General features: G+C 34.9%; 3 protein-coding genes across 4 annotated transcripts; 2 read left to right on the plus strand and 1 right to left on the minus strand.

The window, feature by feature from the left end:
• Positions 1-510: 510 nt before the first annotated feature.
• Positions 511-5,288, minus strand: LOC133861554 (acetyl-CoA acetyltransferase 2). Of its 2 annotated transcripts, XM_062297341.1 has the most exons (15): positions 5,212-5,287; positions 4,208-4,275; positions 3,861-3,959; positions 3,584-3,757; positions 3,361-3,466; positions 3,144-3,282; positions 2,961-3,038; positions 2,810-2,875; positions 2,421-2,506; positions 1,798-1,897; positions 1,536-1,646; positions 1,412-1,453; positions 1,145-1,231; positions 862-967; positions 511-674 (listed from the first exon to the last, which is right to left on the minus strand). In XM_062297341.1, exons 2-14 carry the CDS (start codon positions 4,254-4,256, stop codon positions 878-880), a joined length of 1,227 nt encoding a protein of 408 aa, XP_062153325.1. In that variant the 5' UTR covers positions 4,257-4,275; positions 5,212-5,287; the 3' UTR covers positions 511-674; positions 862-877. The 2 variants fall into 2 exon arrangements, with proteins under 2 accessions (XP_062153325.1, XP_062153324.1); XM_062297340.1 differs by having other exon boundaries at positions 3,144-3,466; positions 5,212-5,288.
• A 7,005-nt stretch (positions 5,289-12,293) lies between these two features.
• LOC133861756 (pentatricopeptide repeat-containing protein At5g61990, mitochondrial-like) lies at positions 12,294-13,848 on the plus strand. The gene is given in 4 exon segments (XM_062297554.1): positions 12,294-12,621; positions 12,772-12,913; positions 13,009-13,561; positions 13,564-13,848. Coding segments are annotated over 4 exon segments (1,308 nt in total).
• Positions 13,849-15,566: 1,718 nt separating this feature from the next.
• LOC133861766 (receptor-like protein 7) lies at positions 15,567-18,702 on the plus strand. Its single transcript, XM_062297569.1, has one exon. The coding sequence runs from the start codon at positions 15,567-15,569 to the stop codon at positions 18,612-18,614; it is 3,048 nt and encodes a 1,015-aa protein (XP_062153553.1). The 3' UTR covers positions 18,615-18,702.
• The last annotated feature ends 645 nt before the right edge of the window (positions 18,703-19,347 follow it).

Here is a 19,347-nt window from a genome sequence, read left to right on the forward strand (position 1 = left end):
ATAGAAAACCTAACTTAGTGATATATGATTTCTTTAAATTAAAGATTCTTGCTTTATTGGCAAGAATCCAAATCCCTAAATATCTTTTATTTAGTCAATGAGGCACAATATATAATTTCATGAATGCCCTTATCACATAACCCTAGATATGTAACATTCTCCGCCCATGCCCCATAGGGGGCAGTGCATACTCCTACTAGTCACCCAATTCTACTTTGTATTTATTGTAGAATATGTAACAAACATCCCATATTGGCATGGAGGACGTAGACATTAAAATACAACTTAATTAACTTGTTGCTTGCTCTCGTCGACAACAGGGATTGGTGTCGATGCCTGATGAGGCTGTCCAATTATTCGCATATATTTTTATTTTTATTTATTCAATCCCTTCTTTTTCTTCTTTTTCAGTCAGTAGATACAGTACCTCTCGTTGTCAAAAGTAGTACATCCTATGAACTCGGTACTACTAATAGAGAGAGAGAGAGAGAGAGAGAAGGGCGAACAACATTAGAAACAAAGTCTATTTCTTTCAGAAGCTAAATACACTTAATAGTTTATTCTAGAGAAAGCCAAAAATGGAAGAGAAAATGAAGATAAAATTGCAAAACATCGGACTTTTGATGCCAACAGATTTTCATCTTGCACGAGAAGCTCCCAACTTCATATCCAGCCTGAAACACATCAAGCTAAGAATCATGCAACCAAATCAACTAAATTAAGGAAACATTAAATCAAGTATCTAAGAACTAAGAAGCTTTCACTACCCAGAAAACCTAACTCTAAATCTCTGAAACAAGTCCACAAGTTCAGTGTAGTGAGTGAAATATATAACAAGTCATTCCTATGCGTGAGACTTACCTAACATGAAAGAGGCTTACACAAGCTCTAAAACAAGGGCAGATGCCCCACCTCCTCCGTTGCAAACACCACCGACACCGTATTTCCCATTTTTCTGCCTCAGTACCTACAATAGCGTTATGGATTAACTATGAGAACAGAAAAAGAATAGGCTTTTATCACCAAAAAAAAAAACGCAGGTTAGCAAAACTAAACCAGGAGGCTAGAGAGAGCAATATATTGACACAAAAGTAGCTATTCAGAAAACATTGCGGAGCAAAAAGACAATCCTGCGTAGTTATACCCCCAACAGTGTGACCAAGATACGAGCTCCACTACAACCTAGAGGATGTCCCAAGCCTACAGCTCCACCATGCACATTAACTTTTTCCTGCAAATAAATTGAGAATTGTATTTGATGAATAATGGAAAAGCAAGAAGCCAGAGGACCCCCCATGGGCAGGCAGGGGGGAACGGAAAAAAGACAAACCATGTGAGCGTGCACTGACAAGCATGTCTGTGTGGAGAGAGAGAGAGAGAGAGAGAGAGAGAGAGATGTTTAGAAACTCACGGGATTAAGTCCAAGCAGTTTTTGGTTTGCAAGAGCCACAACCTGCACAGATGACATATAATAAGATTGATAACCTCATAGATTGACATGCTAATCATGCTAAAAGTGTGACATAACAACTTACAGCAAAGGCTTCGTTTATTTCATAGAAATCAATTTGAGAGTGCTCCAAGCCAGCTTTTGAAATAGCTTTTGGAATTGCCAGAGCTGGAGCTGTTGTAAAGAATTCTGGTGCCTGTACAATCAATTCAAAATTAACATCAATTATTACACTCAAAACTTAATATTGAAAATGCATAATATTCAAAACAAAAAGGGAGTCTCCACTTCTGATATTTGCAGTGGCTCTGAAAGCAAGCTAAAAGTAACTAATACTTGTGTATTACCTGAGCAGCATCAGCATACCCAGTGATCTTTGCAATCACTTGCAGTCCAAGCTTCAGTGCTGTCTCTCCACTCACTAAAACTAAAGCGGCAGCTCCATCACTGTCAATGAGAAGAAGTATTTTGGTTTTCAGTAAAAGCTTCAGTTCATGTCTTTGTAAGACTTGCATAACTGAAAATGGACAATTCATTCTTCAATGAATAGAATCTTCATCAATGTCTTTGTAACACTTGCACAACAAAAAATGAATCCACTTCATGCACTCCACAAATTAAAAACTTAAACAATGATGAGCACTCTCAGCTTATTAGACAGAAAGTCACAAAATGTAAGACTTGAAGCAGTTTACAAGAAAGATCGGAAGAAAAAAAAAAGTACCGCAACTCCCTCCCACTAGCTCCAAACATGATCGTGTGATAACAACATCCTATTTTCTGGTGATCAACTTAGTAATTTCAGTGTAAACGTTTTTTCTATTATAATTGGGGCTTTCAAACTCTTACAGAAGACAATTAGTGACCACATACGAAATTCTATTGAGAAGCAACTTAAGCTTTAAGAAATAAGTAGATGAAGATGAACAAGTTAAAATAGAAGAACAGAAACAGATATAAATCAATGAACCTTATACTGGAAGCATTGCCAGCAGTGACAGAACCTCCATTCTCCTTGAAACTAGGTCGGAGCTTCCTTAATTTGGCGGCATCAAACTGACATAGCACAAAAGAAACATCTAAGGATATTAGGGACAGGAAGTTGGGCAGCTCTCTGCTCCCAGATTTATATGTTAATATCCTAGTTATCAAAAAAGATGTGCTAACACAAAAAGTTAAGATAAATAAAAAGTTGACAACTAAGAAAAACAGAATTTAGATAGTCAAGTATTGAAGAAAGTTCGTGATGAACCCACCATCCATTCTCTTTCTATGAAACATTGAAAAAATTACTTATCAGGGAGCAGCTAAGGAGACTAAGTGATAGAGCAATTGGTTCAAGTGGATAAATTCTTTTACCTTTCCTAAGCCTTCATCCTTGTCAACAATTGTTGATGGTTTTCCCCTTCCTCCAGAAACTTCAACCTGCATGTTACCAAATTGAGGTTAATTAGTAGATACAACAAAATGCTAGGGTCACATTATTCAACTTATTGATAAACTGTCCAACCGGAACAATTTCCCATGCAAATGCACCAGAATCTTTGGCAGCAATACCACGCTCAAAGCTCTGAACAGCAAAGTTATCCTGCAGGAATCATATTGACACAAATCAAATTCTATTGCAGCAAACCCAATTAAACATTATGAAATAAAAAAATAAAAAATAAAAAAAATAGGGTTTGAACAACACCTGCTCCTCCCTTGTTATTTCATGTTTATCTGCACATAATTCAGCACATGATCCCATAGCACAATCATTATAAACATCCCATAAACCATCTTTCAGCATTCCATCAACAAGGGAATCATGTCCAAAGCGAGATCCCTTCCTGCATTTTAGTATAAAATCAGAAACTTTGGAATTTAACTCAAAACTAAGAGAAACATGAGTAGAAGGGTATATTAACCTTGCTTCTGCAATGTACTTAGGCACATTGGACATGCTTTCCATGCCACCAGCCACAACAACATCATTGATGCCCAACTGGATACTTTGTGCTGCAAGCATTGTTGCTGCAATAACCAAAATGATTAGATTAATAGATTGTACATTTAATTATAATTTATTTTTAAAAAAGAAGCTTCAGTAAAAATCAATAAATAAACATTTCATAACAATAGGGTGTCTACCTTTCATCCCTGATGCACAAACTTTGTTAACAGTGGAACAGACCACTGAATTAGGTATTCCTGCACCCAATGCAGCTTGTCTGGCCGGAGCCTGCCCTAAATTTGCACTGAGAACATTGCCAAAGAAAACTTCTTGTACAAGTGATGGATCAACGTTTGCTCGTTTAAGAGCAGCTACAAGGGACATGAAAAATAGTTCAGGAAAAGGACAAAAGAAACCTTTCAAAAACAAAGCTTGCCCATCTCATGAAGCAGAAAAAAATGGTTCTACCCATACCTTCAATGGCAATAGATCCAAGCTTGGTGGCGGAAAAAGATGAAAGAGAACCAAGAAGTCCACCCATTGGTGTACGTGCAACACCAACAATGCATACATCTACATAAAATAAAAACCAGTAGGATTGAGTAAACCAGCTGATTTTTACGTTTTCTGCTAAGCTCAAAAAGTTCAATTTCCATAATAGAAACAAAAGGAAGAAGTAACTAATCACAGAGACATAAAACACAAAGAAACCACTGACTTTTCGGTTTTAAGTAACTTTAGTATGATTACGATAAGACATAAATAAAGACTTAGCCAACAATCCACGATTTTAAGACATAAATACAGAGAAAACATAAGACCTCTAGGCTTAATTGAGTCTGAAGATGCTGCTGCTGCTGATGGAGCCATGGATATTTGCAAATGAAATCTGCAAGTTTATCAATTAAAATTAGAATATGCCAGCGAGACAATAATAAATAACATAGCATACACAACTCCAAACAATTAAGCACAAACTTTATGCATGACCCCCAAATTACACACTTCAAAGCAAAACCAAAGCATGAGGTTCCTATAAACAAAAATTAAAAACATAGCCTTTCTTGCTCTGACTGACCAACTAACTCCAAAACAGCTTCATATTAGGAAACCCAACAGAGTTTAGACAATTTTGGCAGATTCAGCAAATAACAAATCATGCTTAAGCTAATCGTACAAAAATTAGATCTTGATAATAATTTTGCAAACCCAAAACATTCTTATTTCCAAATATAGAGCCTGCTACGGAAAATCAATAAATCAATTTCCTCATCTGATTCATATTTTCCAATTCACAGAATCTACAAAACCAACCAGTCTTATTTTCTAATTAACCTCCGGATGCAATAAAGCCAATTCTTAGTAGAGACAACAAATACCTCAAAACTATTAACGTACATGCATACATACATATATGTCTGTGTACAGTTTTTTTCCCTTTCTTTTTCTGGTGGATGGGAACCAAACCAAAACAAAACAAAACAAACAATGTTCAGAGCTTTGACTAATCCTGTCCTCTTGTTTGAGTTTTCTCAGCAACCAAACAGAAAGTGAAGACCCTCTCCAATTACACACGCATCCAATAATATCCTACAATTAGCCCCGTAATTGCACTGTTTTTACTTAATCAACAACAGATCTAACCGAACCTAATCACATATAGTGAGGAATCATCAACATGACCAAAATGCGCAATACGTCAGCCAAAACATCCAGAGAAATGCCCGGAAAATCAGCAAGAAAGTGCCGGAAAAAAAAAAAAATTTCTTGAGATAATCTTTTAGCTCTAGAGATTGGGAACAATCAGAATCAAAGCGATTCGTACCTTTCCTTCTTGGGGTTTATAGGATCGGAGAGAGACAGAGAGACTGTGATCCTTGTCAGCTAGAAATGAAGAATGAAGTTTGGTGTACATATATATAGGGGCAAGGAGAGAGTGGATTTACTGAGAACCCGGCGTGACTTGAACTATTGATTCTTATGTCCACTTTCTTTTATTATTATTATTTTATTTTTTTATGAAAACTACGAGTACTTACTTTTTTCTACCAAAAATATATTTATGAATCGAGTTCATAAATATAATTAATAAATTATATAAAATATATTTGCACCAGAATATTTTTCTACCAAAAATATTATTATTAAATAATGGACATATATTTTTTATAAATTGGTTTGGAATAAATTTCTCTAATTCAATTTTTTTTTTAGATAATTTTTTAACTTAATTTATTAAATTGATATGTATTTTTAAAAGCAAGTATTTTTTTAATAAACTAAATTGAAATAATTATGTAATAAGAACACAATAGTTTAGCACATATACTCGTGTATGGTTACTAAAAAAAATGATCATGTGATGGATTATATTAAAAACATAGCCTTTATCTTTAGATTAAAAATTTCGAGATTGGGATTTTCAAAATTCTTTATGATAGTTTTAGTTAACTATTATTACTTTTTCCATTTGAATGTTCACAATATTTCAATATATATGATTTAAGGTTTTAACATAATATATTTATACAAAAATCCTAATTGTACGAACGTATGTTGAAAACCTTAAAATACGTCGCGATGCTCTGTTAACTGGCTACTATACTGATATTTTAGTATTACTCTCCACGCTTGAGAGAATATAAGCCACTTATTCCAACAAATTTAATTCAAAAATAATTATTAAGATTTTAAAAATTTTAACATGAATTCATCTTGAGTTGATCATTCTACTTCACATAGTCTATATATATATAGTCAAATCATTTTTAAACTTTTAAATGACATGATTACAAAACAAAATGAAAGAAAAGAAAAGAAAAGAAATTCCCATCGTAAAAGACTAAAAGTCATAGTAATCAATTTTGTTAGTTGTTACCAATAATTCGGCTTGGATTGTCTGCGGAAATAAATTCTGAAGGAATTGTGCGTTGAGTTCTGACCGTTTGAGCGGTCAATGCCGCATGCGCTACACACGATGGTCAACTCAACTATGGCCATCGCGGCACGTCGTGTGACTCGTGTGGCAAGTGGGCGCACAACCAAACAAATTAAAGAGTTTTCATGTGATTCACGCTGCCTTAAATATTCCTTTTTCCAATATTTTCTCTACCAACCTGCGCATAACCATAATTTTGTATTTTTGTTTTTATTTTTTTTATTTTTTTAAGGTACGTGAGAACCAATACTTGAATCCAACGACAACTAAACCAATCTTTTCATACGACTTTAATAGGTTTCATCGATTTTTTTTTTTTTTTTTTTCATTCATTTGACAAAAAAACAGAAAAACGAATATTGTGCGATTGTGGAATGCAAGAAATCATACTTCTTAGTGTACAGTATCAATTAATCCTTGCTCACATGTAGGAAAAATTTCACTTATAATCTTTTGATTTTTTATTATTTTAAAAAAAAATGTATCAAAACTTTAAAAAAAATGTCAATTTATGGTATTCATCTTTCATTTTTTTTTTAATTTCAACCTTCGGTTAGAATTTTTTGTTAAATTCGATTAAAATTTCCAAAATACCCTTGTGTTTATTTTTAAAAAAAAAAATTATAAAATTACATTAAATTCTAATCAACACCTAAATTCTAACAATTTTTTTCTAAAAAAAAGATGAGTATTTTGAGAATTTTGACAGGATTTAACGGAAAATTATAACAGAGCATTGAGATTGGAAAAAATTGAAAGATGAATACCTTAAATTAACACATTTTAAAGTTTAGGTACATTTTTAAAAAAATGATGAAAGCTTAAAGATTATAAATGAAGTTCTGCCTTACATGTATTTTGAACATATCCCTTCTCTTCCCTCCTCTCCTCTCTCCTTTCCTTTATGTTTTTTCCTGTTTTCTTGCTTTGGTTTACCTCCTATCCCTTCTAGGGAGTTTTGTTGCCTCGGATTAGATCCGGTAGTGGTTGATGTTCTCCTAGTTCTTCTAAGGCTATGGAGGTTGTTTTTTAGTTTTTCCATATTTTTTTTGCTGTTGGTTTTCCTAGCAGAAGGCTACACGGGGCGTTTGTGTTGAGGAGCGACTTTTCTAGTGTGTCTCTTGCGAGTTTTTTTGGCTATGCTTTTTTGATGTTTTCTTTAAAGCCAGATCTGTGTTTTTTGACCAGGTCCTTTATGACACGTGCCTCTTTATGGTGGAGATCGTTGGGGATCGGTGGTTTCGGTGGTTGTCTACTATAGAGGGAGGTCCCCGGTGAAGGCACGTGTTTACACGCGCTGGTGCCGGTGACAGCTTCTTTTCGATGCCGATTTCGTTTGGTTTCTGTTTGAGTTTTTTGTTTGTTTTTCTATTCACAGTCTGCCTTTGTTATGCTCAATTGTTACTGGACTATATGTTGGCATAGCTAGATTATCCCTATTTTTCTTTGTTTAGAATGTGCTTAAACGTAAAGAGCGGCTCAAACGTTGTTCATATAATGTTTGTGTGTTGTTTAGATAGTTGTTTCAAGTCAGATTTTTCTGGCTTAGGGTGTATGGGGTCTTGTACCTCTATTCTCTGTAATTGCCTTCGGGCGTTCTTCAGTAACATATGGTGACTCATGTTATCTGTTTAAAAAAAAAAAAAAAACACTTTATTTTCATCTAAATTGTCGAAGCAGTCCAATGAGGACATTGACATCCATCCGTGAAAGAGGTGATTAATTTATTTTAACGTTGTTGTCAACTTGTCATCTCAAAGAAGTTAGCCCCAAATCTGCAGATTGCGTCCTGGAGACGTGGTATATATATTGCCTACTCCAAATTATGTTTGTTTAGAAGTCAAATTAATTATTTATTAAATTATATATGCTTGTTTATGTGCACAAGTTTGATTTATTTATTATTTTTTTTAAGTGAAATGATGTTAAAATTAAAATAAAATTATTAAAAGTAATCACGGGATTCTTTGTTGACTTCATTGTCCACTTGGGCATTTATCACTGCAACGGCATCGACCGGGTTTGGTATGATTAACGTCGGTTTGGTTTGTAATTTTAAGTAGTGTGATTTAAAAATGATTTTAAAATGTGTGATTTAAAAATATAGTTAAGCGTTTAAAAAAATTTATAGTTTAGCCTTTAAAATTGCAGGTTAGCCTTTAAAATTTTGCGTTTTCAAATCGCAATTTTTTAATAATATAATTCCCAAACGGTTTATTTTCTGTGATTTAGTTTAAAATCGTACTTTTTTCTCTACAAAATCGCAATCTCAAACGCACCCTAAGTGTTCATATCTTGATAAGTTGATCACAACTTACAAAATTGGAATGCTCATAGAGTCTCAACAATTCTCACATGCCCTCAATGAGTAAACTACTATACCGGACATCACTTTATGTGGTAATGTTTATCAGTCTTTTAATATATGTATAAGGGCTGATCCTACATCAGCTTGACGGGATGGGTGAGATAGGGTTCTGTATTTAGCAATATTCCAACCTAAAACATAAAGAGTATTGTTATATACTATATACTTATTCAATTTTTATTGCATTATACTGTCGTGACAAGGTCTAGTACTCATTGGATATTTTTGTTAACAATGACTAATCCAACAGCTACGTACGATGTCACGCCAGTATAATAAGATAAAAAAGAAATAAATGTATAATATATAATATTACTCAAACAGAAAACACTAGCAACTATTTTCAACTTTATTCAAATAAAAAAACAAAAACCAACATTAAAAAAACATTAACAAACGAGCCTTTTGGTCACCAACCTTAATAGTGACATGTACCAAACAAACAAGAAAATGCAATTGAAGAAGAAACATCACATTTTTGACTCCACATAATATGAACTGACAACTCCCCTTTAGTGTGTGTGTGTGAGAGAGAGAATTAAGGAAGGGGGTTGAAGCTTAGCGGATGCAATTTATTGGTGAATTGGATGTTTACAATGACATGCTTTAAAGAAAGAAAATAAATGCAGCACACAAACGGTACGATGCTGCTATTTGGCTGACTTTTGTTACTCCCTAGTCCCAACTCCTCCAACTACCGACCATAAATATAGCATATTCCAAAGAAATTATTATGCTCTTCAAGTCACCCTTTGTCTTGTCTTAAAAGTAATAATATTTAGTACACACTTATAGGACTTTTATATATTAGATCAACAAGAACTTGTAAAAAGAGAAAATTAAGGGCCGAGAAAATCAGCCTTGAATCATAGGAATGCTATATAACTATAATGATGTGACGATAAAAATCAATTTTGAATCAACAATGGCTTATAAAAAGGAAAAAAAATCAAAGGTTGATTTTCACTGTCACGTCATCATAGTTGTATAATAGTTATATGAGAGTCTACTAAATACCATTTTTCTTGTCATAAACGCTCCTGAACTTGTTCATTGACCAAAAAAATAAAAAATTCTTATTGTATATAAAAACGCACATGAATTTATGCATGTATGATGCTCTAGTAATAAGATACAAATCAATTGACTGTTGGATTTATTTCAACAACAATGGGGGTATGTTAATTTTCTCCATACCAATTGACACATTCTATAAAGCTATAAACAAAATAAGAATATTTATTTGAAGAATTCTAACATTGTCTTCCCAATCTTTTTTGTTGCTTGATTTTACCTTTGAACTAATGAGCTTTCATGTGTATAAACAATGTTTAGATTTGAGGGACGGACCAAAGAAAAAATCTCTCCCGAAAACTTTCTCCCCTTAAATCACTCTCCATTTACTTCTTCCATATCTTGGATCCTCTCCAGAGCTATGAAAGATACATGCTTTGATTTGTTAGAATATTGATTAAATAATTAAATTCACTTCTTCCTACCAGCTTAAGTTTTTGAGATAAGTGATAACTTAACATAGTAGTAGAGTTAGAGTTCATGAGTTCGAACACTAACTCTACAATTCACCCCAATTTCATTTAAATATTACATGTATTGAGCTTCACTTATTAAAGAGAAGCATGCAAAAAAGTTATGTGGTCTGCTCATAACAAAACAAATAGAGCCATGGAGGTATCTCTTTTGGTAGCATTTTCTATTCTAACAACAATCCACTTCCTTAACGATGTTTCATTGTCTACTTTTTTAAAGAATGCTGAAAGGTCTAAAGAAATTTAAGAAATTTTGGCAAAAGTTATATTTTGCCATTCTTTAAGTACTTGCATAGGCGAAGCTCTTGTACAATAACTAAGGTAACTTCAATACAGATAATTTATTTTAAATGAAAGGTCCGATATCAGTCGCGTCATCTACTAGGTTGAATAGAATTTTGCATTTCAATTCTACCCACCGTCGCGTCTCCATCACTGTCAAACTCCTATTCTATCGCCTCTCTCACTGTTATCCTGTCATACAGAATGGCCAAACCACCTTTTTTTGCCAGAAAAAATAGTTCAGCCATCCCGAAAATGTCAATTGGGGTGGCCTAACTACCTCTAATGGCCAAATGTGGTAGTGAACAACAATAAGGAAGGTGGCAGATTAAGAGTTAGACAATGGTGATGAGATGACAAAGAGAGGTATCAATAGGAGAAACATTGACTTACTTAAAATGAGATATAATTTTTTGACAATGGTGATGAGATGACAAAGAGAGGCATCGATAGGTGAAGCGGTGACTTACTTAAAATGAGATATATATATATATATATATATATATATATTTTAACCTAGCAAATGCTGCAATAGATTTGATACAGTTCATTTTAATTGAACGGCTCACATTAAACTCGGTGCACTATGAAATCTCAATCCTACCATTTTACATTAGAAAAGGACAATGCATACTAAGCAAAATCTTTGTTTATTATAACTTAATGTTAGGTTTTAGAGTGTAATGCATTTATTAGCAACCACATTTTTCAACAATTTGAGAGAAGCGAGAGAAAGTGACTTGCCCACAAAAGAGAGAGTAGTTCCAACTTTGCACAATATTCCATATTGTTGGTCATCATGGGCCTTATTTGCCCATGGGCTGAATATATTGGGTTGGAGTAATGAGATTAGAAAAAAAAAAAAAATGTTTGCATGGGCTTGAAGAAGACAACTATCCGTGATGTCAAAAAAGCAGGGGACATTATTTTATTTATTTATTTATTTATTTTTCCTTTTAGAAACGACACTTTAACCTTTTGAACAAACATTTAGTTTGTGATCATCTTATCGAACTTTAAAAAATTGACAATTGGCTTTTTTAAACTATCAAACGTACACTTTTAATCATCATTTTCAATTAGTAAACGAAAAATGCTTCACAAGACCCATACGTAACTGAAATTATCCATTATATCTCTATCAAATATATGAAAACAAAATTGTGCCCCTAAGATTACCAAAAAAAAAAAACTAAAAAGAGCTTCTTAGGATCATGGAGGCCTACGGCCTCGTCGTGGGTCTCTCTCCCTTTCATGGTTGTGGAAGGTAGACAAGTCTCGATTTTTTTTTTTTTTTTTTTTTTAATTTTTATCTGATATCCAGTGTATACTGGATAATTTCAGTCATGTGTGGATTACATGACTTATTTTCTATCCAATTTAATGGAAAAGTGTTAATAGAATGGGTAAACTAAAAATGGTGGGCAATTTAATGAAGTAGCTTGTGGCTTTTTAAAGTTTGGTGGGAAAATTGCAAATTGGGTGTAGTTTGAGAAAATATATATATATATATATATATATATATATATATATATATATATATATATATATATATTATTAGCTATTGAGATGAAGAGTCTATGGTTGGGAAGGGTTTGGTCCCTGATTGTTATTCTTATGTGACTCTTGTCAATGGGTATTGTATGGAAAAGAGATTAAAAGATGCAAAGTTGATTTTGTCAGAAATGAGTGATGTGGGATTGAAGCCAGACCTGATTGATGGGTTTGTGAAACAATTTGATGTGTAAGAGGCTCTTAGAATCAAGGATGAAATGGTTACTTGTGGCGTTCAGATAGATATGGTCATATATAACACACTTCTCAATGGGCTTTGTAAGGCTGGTAAGATGGGGAAGGCAATAGAAATCATGAGTGAGATGACAAGGATGTGCGTACGACCTGATTCAAGAAGTTACATTTTGTTGATTCAGGGATACTGTCGGAAGCGTGATATGGTTAGTGCTTCTGAATTGCTTGATGAGATAAAGAAAATGAGCTTGGCACCTATGGAGGTAACTTACAGGGTTATGATTAATGCTCTTTGTCAGTATGGAAATCTTCGACAGGAAAATACTGTTTTGAGGGAAATGATTATGAGGGGTTTGAGACTGAGTGCCTTTATCTATACAAGTCTAATTCAACTCAAACTAGGGAAGGTAGACTTGAAGAAGCAAGAAGGATATTGGAGAGCATGAAAGAGCAGGGGATTGATTATTCCTGATGTATTTTGTTACAATTCTCTCATAATAGGCCTCTGCAAAGCCAAGGAGATGGAAGAAGCAAGGACCTACTTGGTAGAAATGTTGGAGAGAGGATTAGAGCCAAATGCGTATACCTATGGAGCTTTCGTGCATGGATACAGCAAGTCAGGGGAGATGCAGATGGCTGATAGGTATTTCAGTGAGATGCTAGGTTGTAGTCTAGTGCCTAATAATGTGATCTACACGGCCTTGATTGATGGGCATAGCAAAGAGGGGAACATAACAGAAGCCTTTTCAGCATTCAGATGCATGCTTGCACGAGGTTTTTTCCTGATCTCCATACTTACAGTGTGCTTATTAATGGTCTCACAAGGAATGGAAAAAATGCAAGAAGCTCTTGCGATCTTCTCAGAGCTTGTGAGAAGGGATCAGTTCCTGATGTCTTCACTTACACCACTCTCATTACTGGTTTCTACAAGCAGGGTGATGTAGAGAAGGCTTTTCAACTGCACGAAGAGATGTGCAAAAAAGGCATAAATCCAAACATTCTTACTTATAATACCTTGATTGGTGTGCTATGCAAGGCAAATGATGTTAAGAAAGCCAAGGACTTGTTTACTAACATCTTGCATAGAGGCCTGAATCCCGATGGTGTGACATATGCTACAATGATAGATGATTGCTGCAAATCCAGGAATCTTACTGAGGCATTTCAATTAATGGATGAGATGCCATTCTCAGTGGGTGCTGCAAATAAGGGAAATTGGAGAAAGCTCATGAACTATTTCAAGATATGCTGCGTAAGGGCTACGCCACTACTCTCTCTTTCAACACTTTGATTGATGGGTTCTGCAAGAGTAAAAAGCTGCAAGAAGCTAGTCATTTGTTAGAAGAAATGTTACAGAAGAAGGTCATGCCTGAAAATGTTACCTACACAATGCTGATTGATCAGCACTGTAAGGCTCAGAATATGGAGGAAGCAAGACAGCTCTTCTTGGAGATGCAGGCAAGGGATCTAGGACCAACCACCATAACTTACAAATCACTTCTTCATGGTAACAACATAATAGGAAAAAGATCTGAGGTTTTCTCTCTGTTTGAAGAGATGGGTGGCCAAGGGGATTGAGCCCGATAGGACCACCTATTTTGAATTGATTGATGCTCACTGTAAAGAAGGGAACCTGATTGAAGCATTGAGGTTGAGGGATGAGATATCAAAGAAGGGTATCCCTATGAATTTAGCTGCATATGATGGTCTAATACAAGCGTTATGTACAAAAGAAGAATTTTCAGAAGCATTAACTTTACTTGACGAAATGGGAGAGAGGGGACTTGGGCTCAGTTTTGCTACATGTAGAACCATCATTTGTGGTTGTCAAAGAGCAGGCAATATGGAGAAAGCTGCAAAGGTTTTAGAGCGCATGTTGTGGTATGGATGGGTTTCAAAATCCATAAGCTTAACTGGCTTACTAGATGGCAATGAACATGATTGGAATTCTAAGGAGTCCAACAACCTCCTAAATCAAATGGCATAGGAAGTTGCTTATTTAGGCTGACACAATTATAAAACTGCTACATCACTTCTCCTTGGCGCTGCTTCATAGTTGCGGCTGTCTTAGTCATGGAGATGCTTTGGCTTTCAAATTAAGCTCTTGAGTTATGAGATTTTGCTCGAACATCAGCACCAGCCTTGGTTTCAACACATTTTACAGTTTTTCACATTCTCATTGTCCTTCCATAATTAAAGACTCCAAACAACTTCAACTAAACATATAACCAAATATGTAAAGCAGTAAAGATAAATAACATAAATATTTGGTTATGAAGGGAAAACTCATTCTTTTTTTTTCTTTTTTTTTTTTCTCTTTTCTTTTCATTTTGGATAGTAAGATCCCCTGTTCAGTCAAAAGATGTTCAATGTCTTAAAAAATTTATTTATAGCTCTCAATTTAAATGATAAAACGTACCAAAACAAACATGAATCGCAGATTCAGGGGAAAGACAATTTTGTGAAAATGACTAGCTTCTATTAAGGCAAAAAAGGAACAAAAAACTCGTGTGATAAAATTTTAAATTATATGATTAGCTTTAATATCCTTTTCCTACTATTTTGAAGACAACTAATCTGATCGTTCAATTTTTTATTTTTAAAAAATTATAACTCTAACTGAACTCATAATTTTTAATTAGAATATAAATTAAAAGGCAATTAATGTGGAGAAAAAAAAAAGACGGGGAACGCGTGCAACACATTGGCACGAAGTTGACGCAGAAAATCCAAAAAAAAAAAAAGCTGCTTTGGAAAAATTGGTAGGAACGCCTTATGTAAATAGCTTTCTTTTTCAATCCAAATGGCCTTGGGTGAGTGTATTTGAGTGTACGTGAAACACCACATACATTAATGATTCAATATCTCTCATCCCTCCAACCGTACCTTCCATTTGGATTGGAGGCACCATATCTGATCGTCCTTCGTAACAAATATCTCAATGTATTGGACGGTGAGGACAAACGGTAACACCATCTTATAATGAGATTACTCGTTACTTGTGATCTAAGATCCCCTGCATGACACACGCAAACGACTTGACTTCAATTGAGACTTATAGACTAAAGCTTGCCGACAGCATCTTATAATGAGATTGCCCTTTACTTGTGATCTAAGATCAGGGCCCCTGACACACAGCAGACGACTCTTGACTTCAATTGAGACTAGCTTATAGAGTAAAGCAATTCCCACCGCCGAAGTTTCATATTAAGTGCAGCCTATAAATTAAAGCTCCATCTCCTAGTTTCACTTCCAAGCATATCTAAGACCAAATAGAAAAACAGTTGTACAACATTATGGGTTTACCTCTTTCTCTCTTCATTTTCATGCCCTTCCTTATCGTGCTTTCACACTTGCATCTTGTATTCACCCTTTCTTCTCCTTTCATGCAACCCCTGTGCCATCATGATGACAGCTCTGCCTTGTTGCAATTCAAGAAAAGCTTTATTATCAACGAATCTGCATCTTATTATCTTTCGAATTGTCATAAGGTTGCATCTTGGACATTAGAAGGGGACAAAAGTGATTGCTGTTCATGGGATGGGGTGGAGTGCGATGAACACACTGGTCATGTAATTGGCCTCAACCTCAGTAGCAGCTGTTTATTTGGTTCTATTAACTCCAACAGTAGCCTTTTTCACCTTGTTCACCTCCAAAGCCTTAACCTTTCCAACAATGACTTTTACGGCTCTCATATCCCATCCCAGGTACGTGATCTTTCAAGGCTAATAGATCTCGATCTCCATTCGTCTAATTTTTCTGGTCAAATCCCGTTAGAAATTTCACAATTGTCGCACTTGTCATCCCTCGACTTGTCTTGGAACCCTTGTTTGGAACTCGAAAAGCTCAGCTTAAGAAGTCTAGTTGGAAATATGACCCGCCTACAAAAGCTTGATTTGAGTCTGGTGAACATTAGCTCTACGGTGCCTAATATTTTGGCAAATTTGTCTTCTTTAATGCACCTCGGTCTCGAAGTTTGTGGTTTGCACGGGGAATTTCCAAAAGACATCTTTAAGCTATCAAAGTTACGGTATCTTAATGTGAGATTCAATCCTGTCCTCACTAGTTATTTACCTGTCTTTACATGGAGTAGTCCGCTGGAGACATTACTCTTCGGAGAGACAAGTTTCTCAGGTGAGCTACCAGCTTCTATAGAAAACCTTGGCAAGCTGATTGAGTTGGATATAAGTCGTTGCAATTTCTCGGGGTCCATCCCATCTTCCCTCGGTAACCTCACTAAACTCACTTTACTTGACTTTTCATATAATGCTTTCGTGGGTAACCTTCCGCCTTCACTTGGAAACCTCACTAAACTCACTTTTCTTGACTTTTCATTTAATGCTTTCGTGGGTAACCTTCCGCCTTCACTTGGAAACATCACTAAACTCACTTCTCTTTATCTTGACTACAATGCTTTCGTGGGTAACATTCCGCCTTCACTTGGAAACCTTGTCCAACTCTCTTATCTAGACATTTCTCACAATAAATTGACAGGTCCAATCCCTTTTGAGCTTGTAAACTTGCCACAACTGACTCGAGTTGATTTAAGCTATAATCTTTTGAGTGGTGAAATGCATTTTGGGCTTAAGAACAACACACCATTGACCTCCATTGTCTTGAGCAACAATCGGTTAACTGGTCCAGTTACTTTTGGGCCTATGAACCTCACACAATTATTTAACTTGGACCTTTCAGCCAACAAGCTTCATGGTCAAATTTCAAACTCAGTCTTCAACCTCAAGAATCTTGGATTTCTCGATCTCTCTAAGAACTACCTTGACGGCATTGTGGAGTTTGATGAGTTTGTTAGGGTCGCAGTTTTATATTCTTTGGATATTTCTGGTAATCAATTGAGTGAGTTTCCGAATTTTCTAAGAAACCAACATGAATTGGAGTATTTAAACTTGTCCAACAACAAGATTCATGGCCAAGTCCCAGAATGGATGTGGAACACAAGCAGCACAAGCCTACAAATTCTTGATCTTTCCAAGAACTTTCTCACAGGCTTTGGTCATTATCCAATTTTTCTTCCATGGACTTGTCTACGATTTCTTAGCCTCAAGTCCAATTTGTTTCAAGGATCACTTCCTATTCCGCCAGTCTCAACTTTTATTTTTTCTATTTCCAGCAACTCATTGACTGGAAATATACCAGAATTGTTTTGCAATCTGAGTTCTCTTCAAGTCCTTGATTTAGCAAATAACAATTTAAGTGGTTCACTTCCTCGATGCTTGGACAACTTTGGAGCTTCTCTATCAGTTCTTGATCTGCGAAAGAACAAATTTCAAGGAAGTATTCCATATACTTGGATAAGGAGAAGTCAATATTTGAGTATAATAAATTTAAGTCAAAACGAATTCCAAGGGCATTTATCGAGATCGTTGGCCAAGTGCATGATGCTAAAGGTCCTTGATCTTAGTGACAACCAATTCAATGATAAATTTCCATTTTGGTTGGGTCATCTTCCAAATTTAGAGGTCCTCATTTTACGGTCGAACAAATTCAACGGTTCAATGGAGACACGTCAAACTTATTTTAAGTTTCCCAGCATGCGAATCCTTGACATCTCCAACAATGATTTAATGGGAAAGCTGCCATTAAGACTTCTTGAAAATTGGAAGGCCAAAAAATTTGAGAATGTGGATTCGTCAACATATATTCAAGAAGAATCATACCTCTATTCTGCTAGGTGGGAGTATTATCTGCCTCAGAGTACTTATACTTACTCTATGATGATGACAAACAAAGGCAATATTATGTTCTACGAGAAAGTTCAAGAATTGTTCACAGCCATTGATTTCTCAAACAACAGATTTGTCGGTGAGATTCCAAAATCTATTGAAAATTTAAAGGGAGCTCAGTTGCTCAATCTTTCGAATAACTATCTCACAGGTCACATCCCTTCGTCTTTAGGAAACCTTACAGAGCTGGAAACATTAGACCTTTCTCAGAACAAATTGTCAGGAGAGATTCCACAGCAACTAACACAACTTATTTTCTTAGAAGTCTTCAATGTTTCTCATAATAGTCTCACAGGACCTATACCACAAGGAAAACAATTTGATACATTTGAGAACAATTCATTTGAAGATAATCCAGGATTGTGCGGCAAACCATTGACAAAGAAATGTGGGAATTTTGATAAGGCGCCTTTTAAACATTCAATCTTTGAAGCAAGCCAAGCCTCTAGATCCCCATTTGAATTTGGTTGGAAGATAGTTGTGATTGGATATGGATTTGGATTTGTTGTTGGAGTAATAATTGGGCCCATTGTGATCGCAAGGAAGCATGATTGGTTAATGAAGACCTTCCGAATAAGGCCACCGAGTAGGAGGAGACGCTGAAATTAAGTAAAACAATCTGGACATGATGCCTTCCCAAAGCAATATATGTATTATTATACCCGTGTTTTTTGTAATCTTTTTTTTTTTTTTCTTTTTTTTTTTTTTCTTTTTTTTGTGTGTGTATGTAATGTGTGTTTTTTTTTTTTTTTTTTCATTATTGTTTTGTGTATTTTTGTTTAGCGTGGCATTACAATGTTGTATGTAAAATGCTTTGGTAAGATTTTTTTATATATATGCTCTTTCTATATTGTTTTTGCAAGTTAATAATGATCTCAAGGTAATAATGAACGCAAAATCCTTTTTATCTCACCCTTCTATATAAGAGTATTATCTGTGGCTTTGAAAGTTAATAATTGATGTTTACTTGGAATTAAACTTTTTTTTTTCTTTACATTAATTATCAGCAGTCTGAAATACATTATTTATAGTTTCTTTACATTCTTTATGTGGTTTCATGCTTCAATGGCTAAGCTTTTTAGTTCATGAGCAAAATGTTGCTGATCCATCATATCATGCTATTTATCGTGCATTAGATATATATTAGGGCAAAAAATTGTACAGGGTAAAATATGTTCTCTAGATTAAGAAGGTTCTTTATTTGTTCAGGTCTTCTTAGTTTTTTTTTATCCTTCTAAATTGACTACAAGCCGATTTAAATGATTTGATCTTGTAAAAAAAATGGAAGAGAAAATTAATTATAGCGTATGTACTGTTAAAGTAATCACTAGGCTCT

The sequence above is a fragment of the Alnus glutinosa genome, chromosome 2 (genome assembly GCF_958979055.1).
Source record: "Alnus glutinosa chromosome 2, dhAlnGlut1.1, whole genome shotgun sequence".
In the NCBI taxonomy this organism is placed as follows: domain Eukaryota; kingdom Viridiplantae; phylum Streptophyta; class Magnoliopsida; order Fagales; family Betulaceae; genus Alnus; species Alnus glutinosa.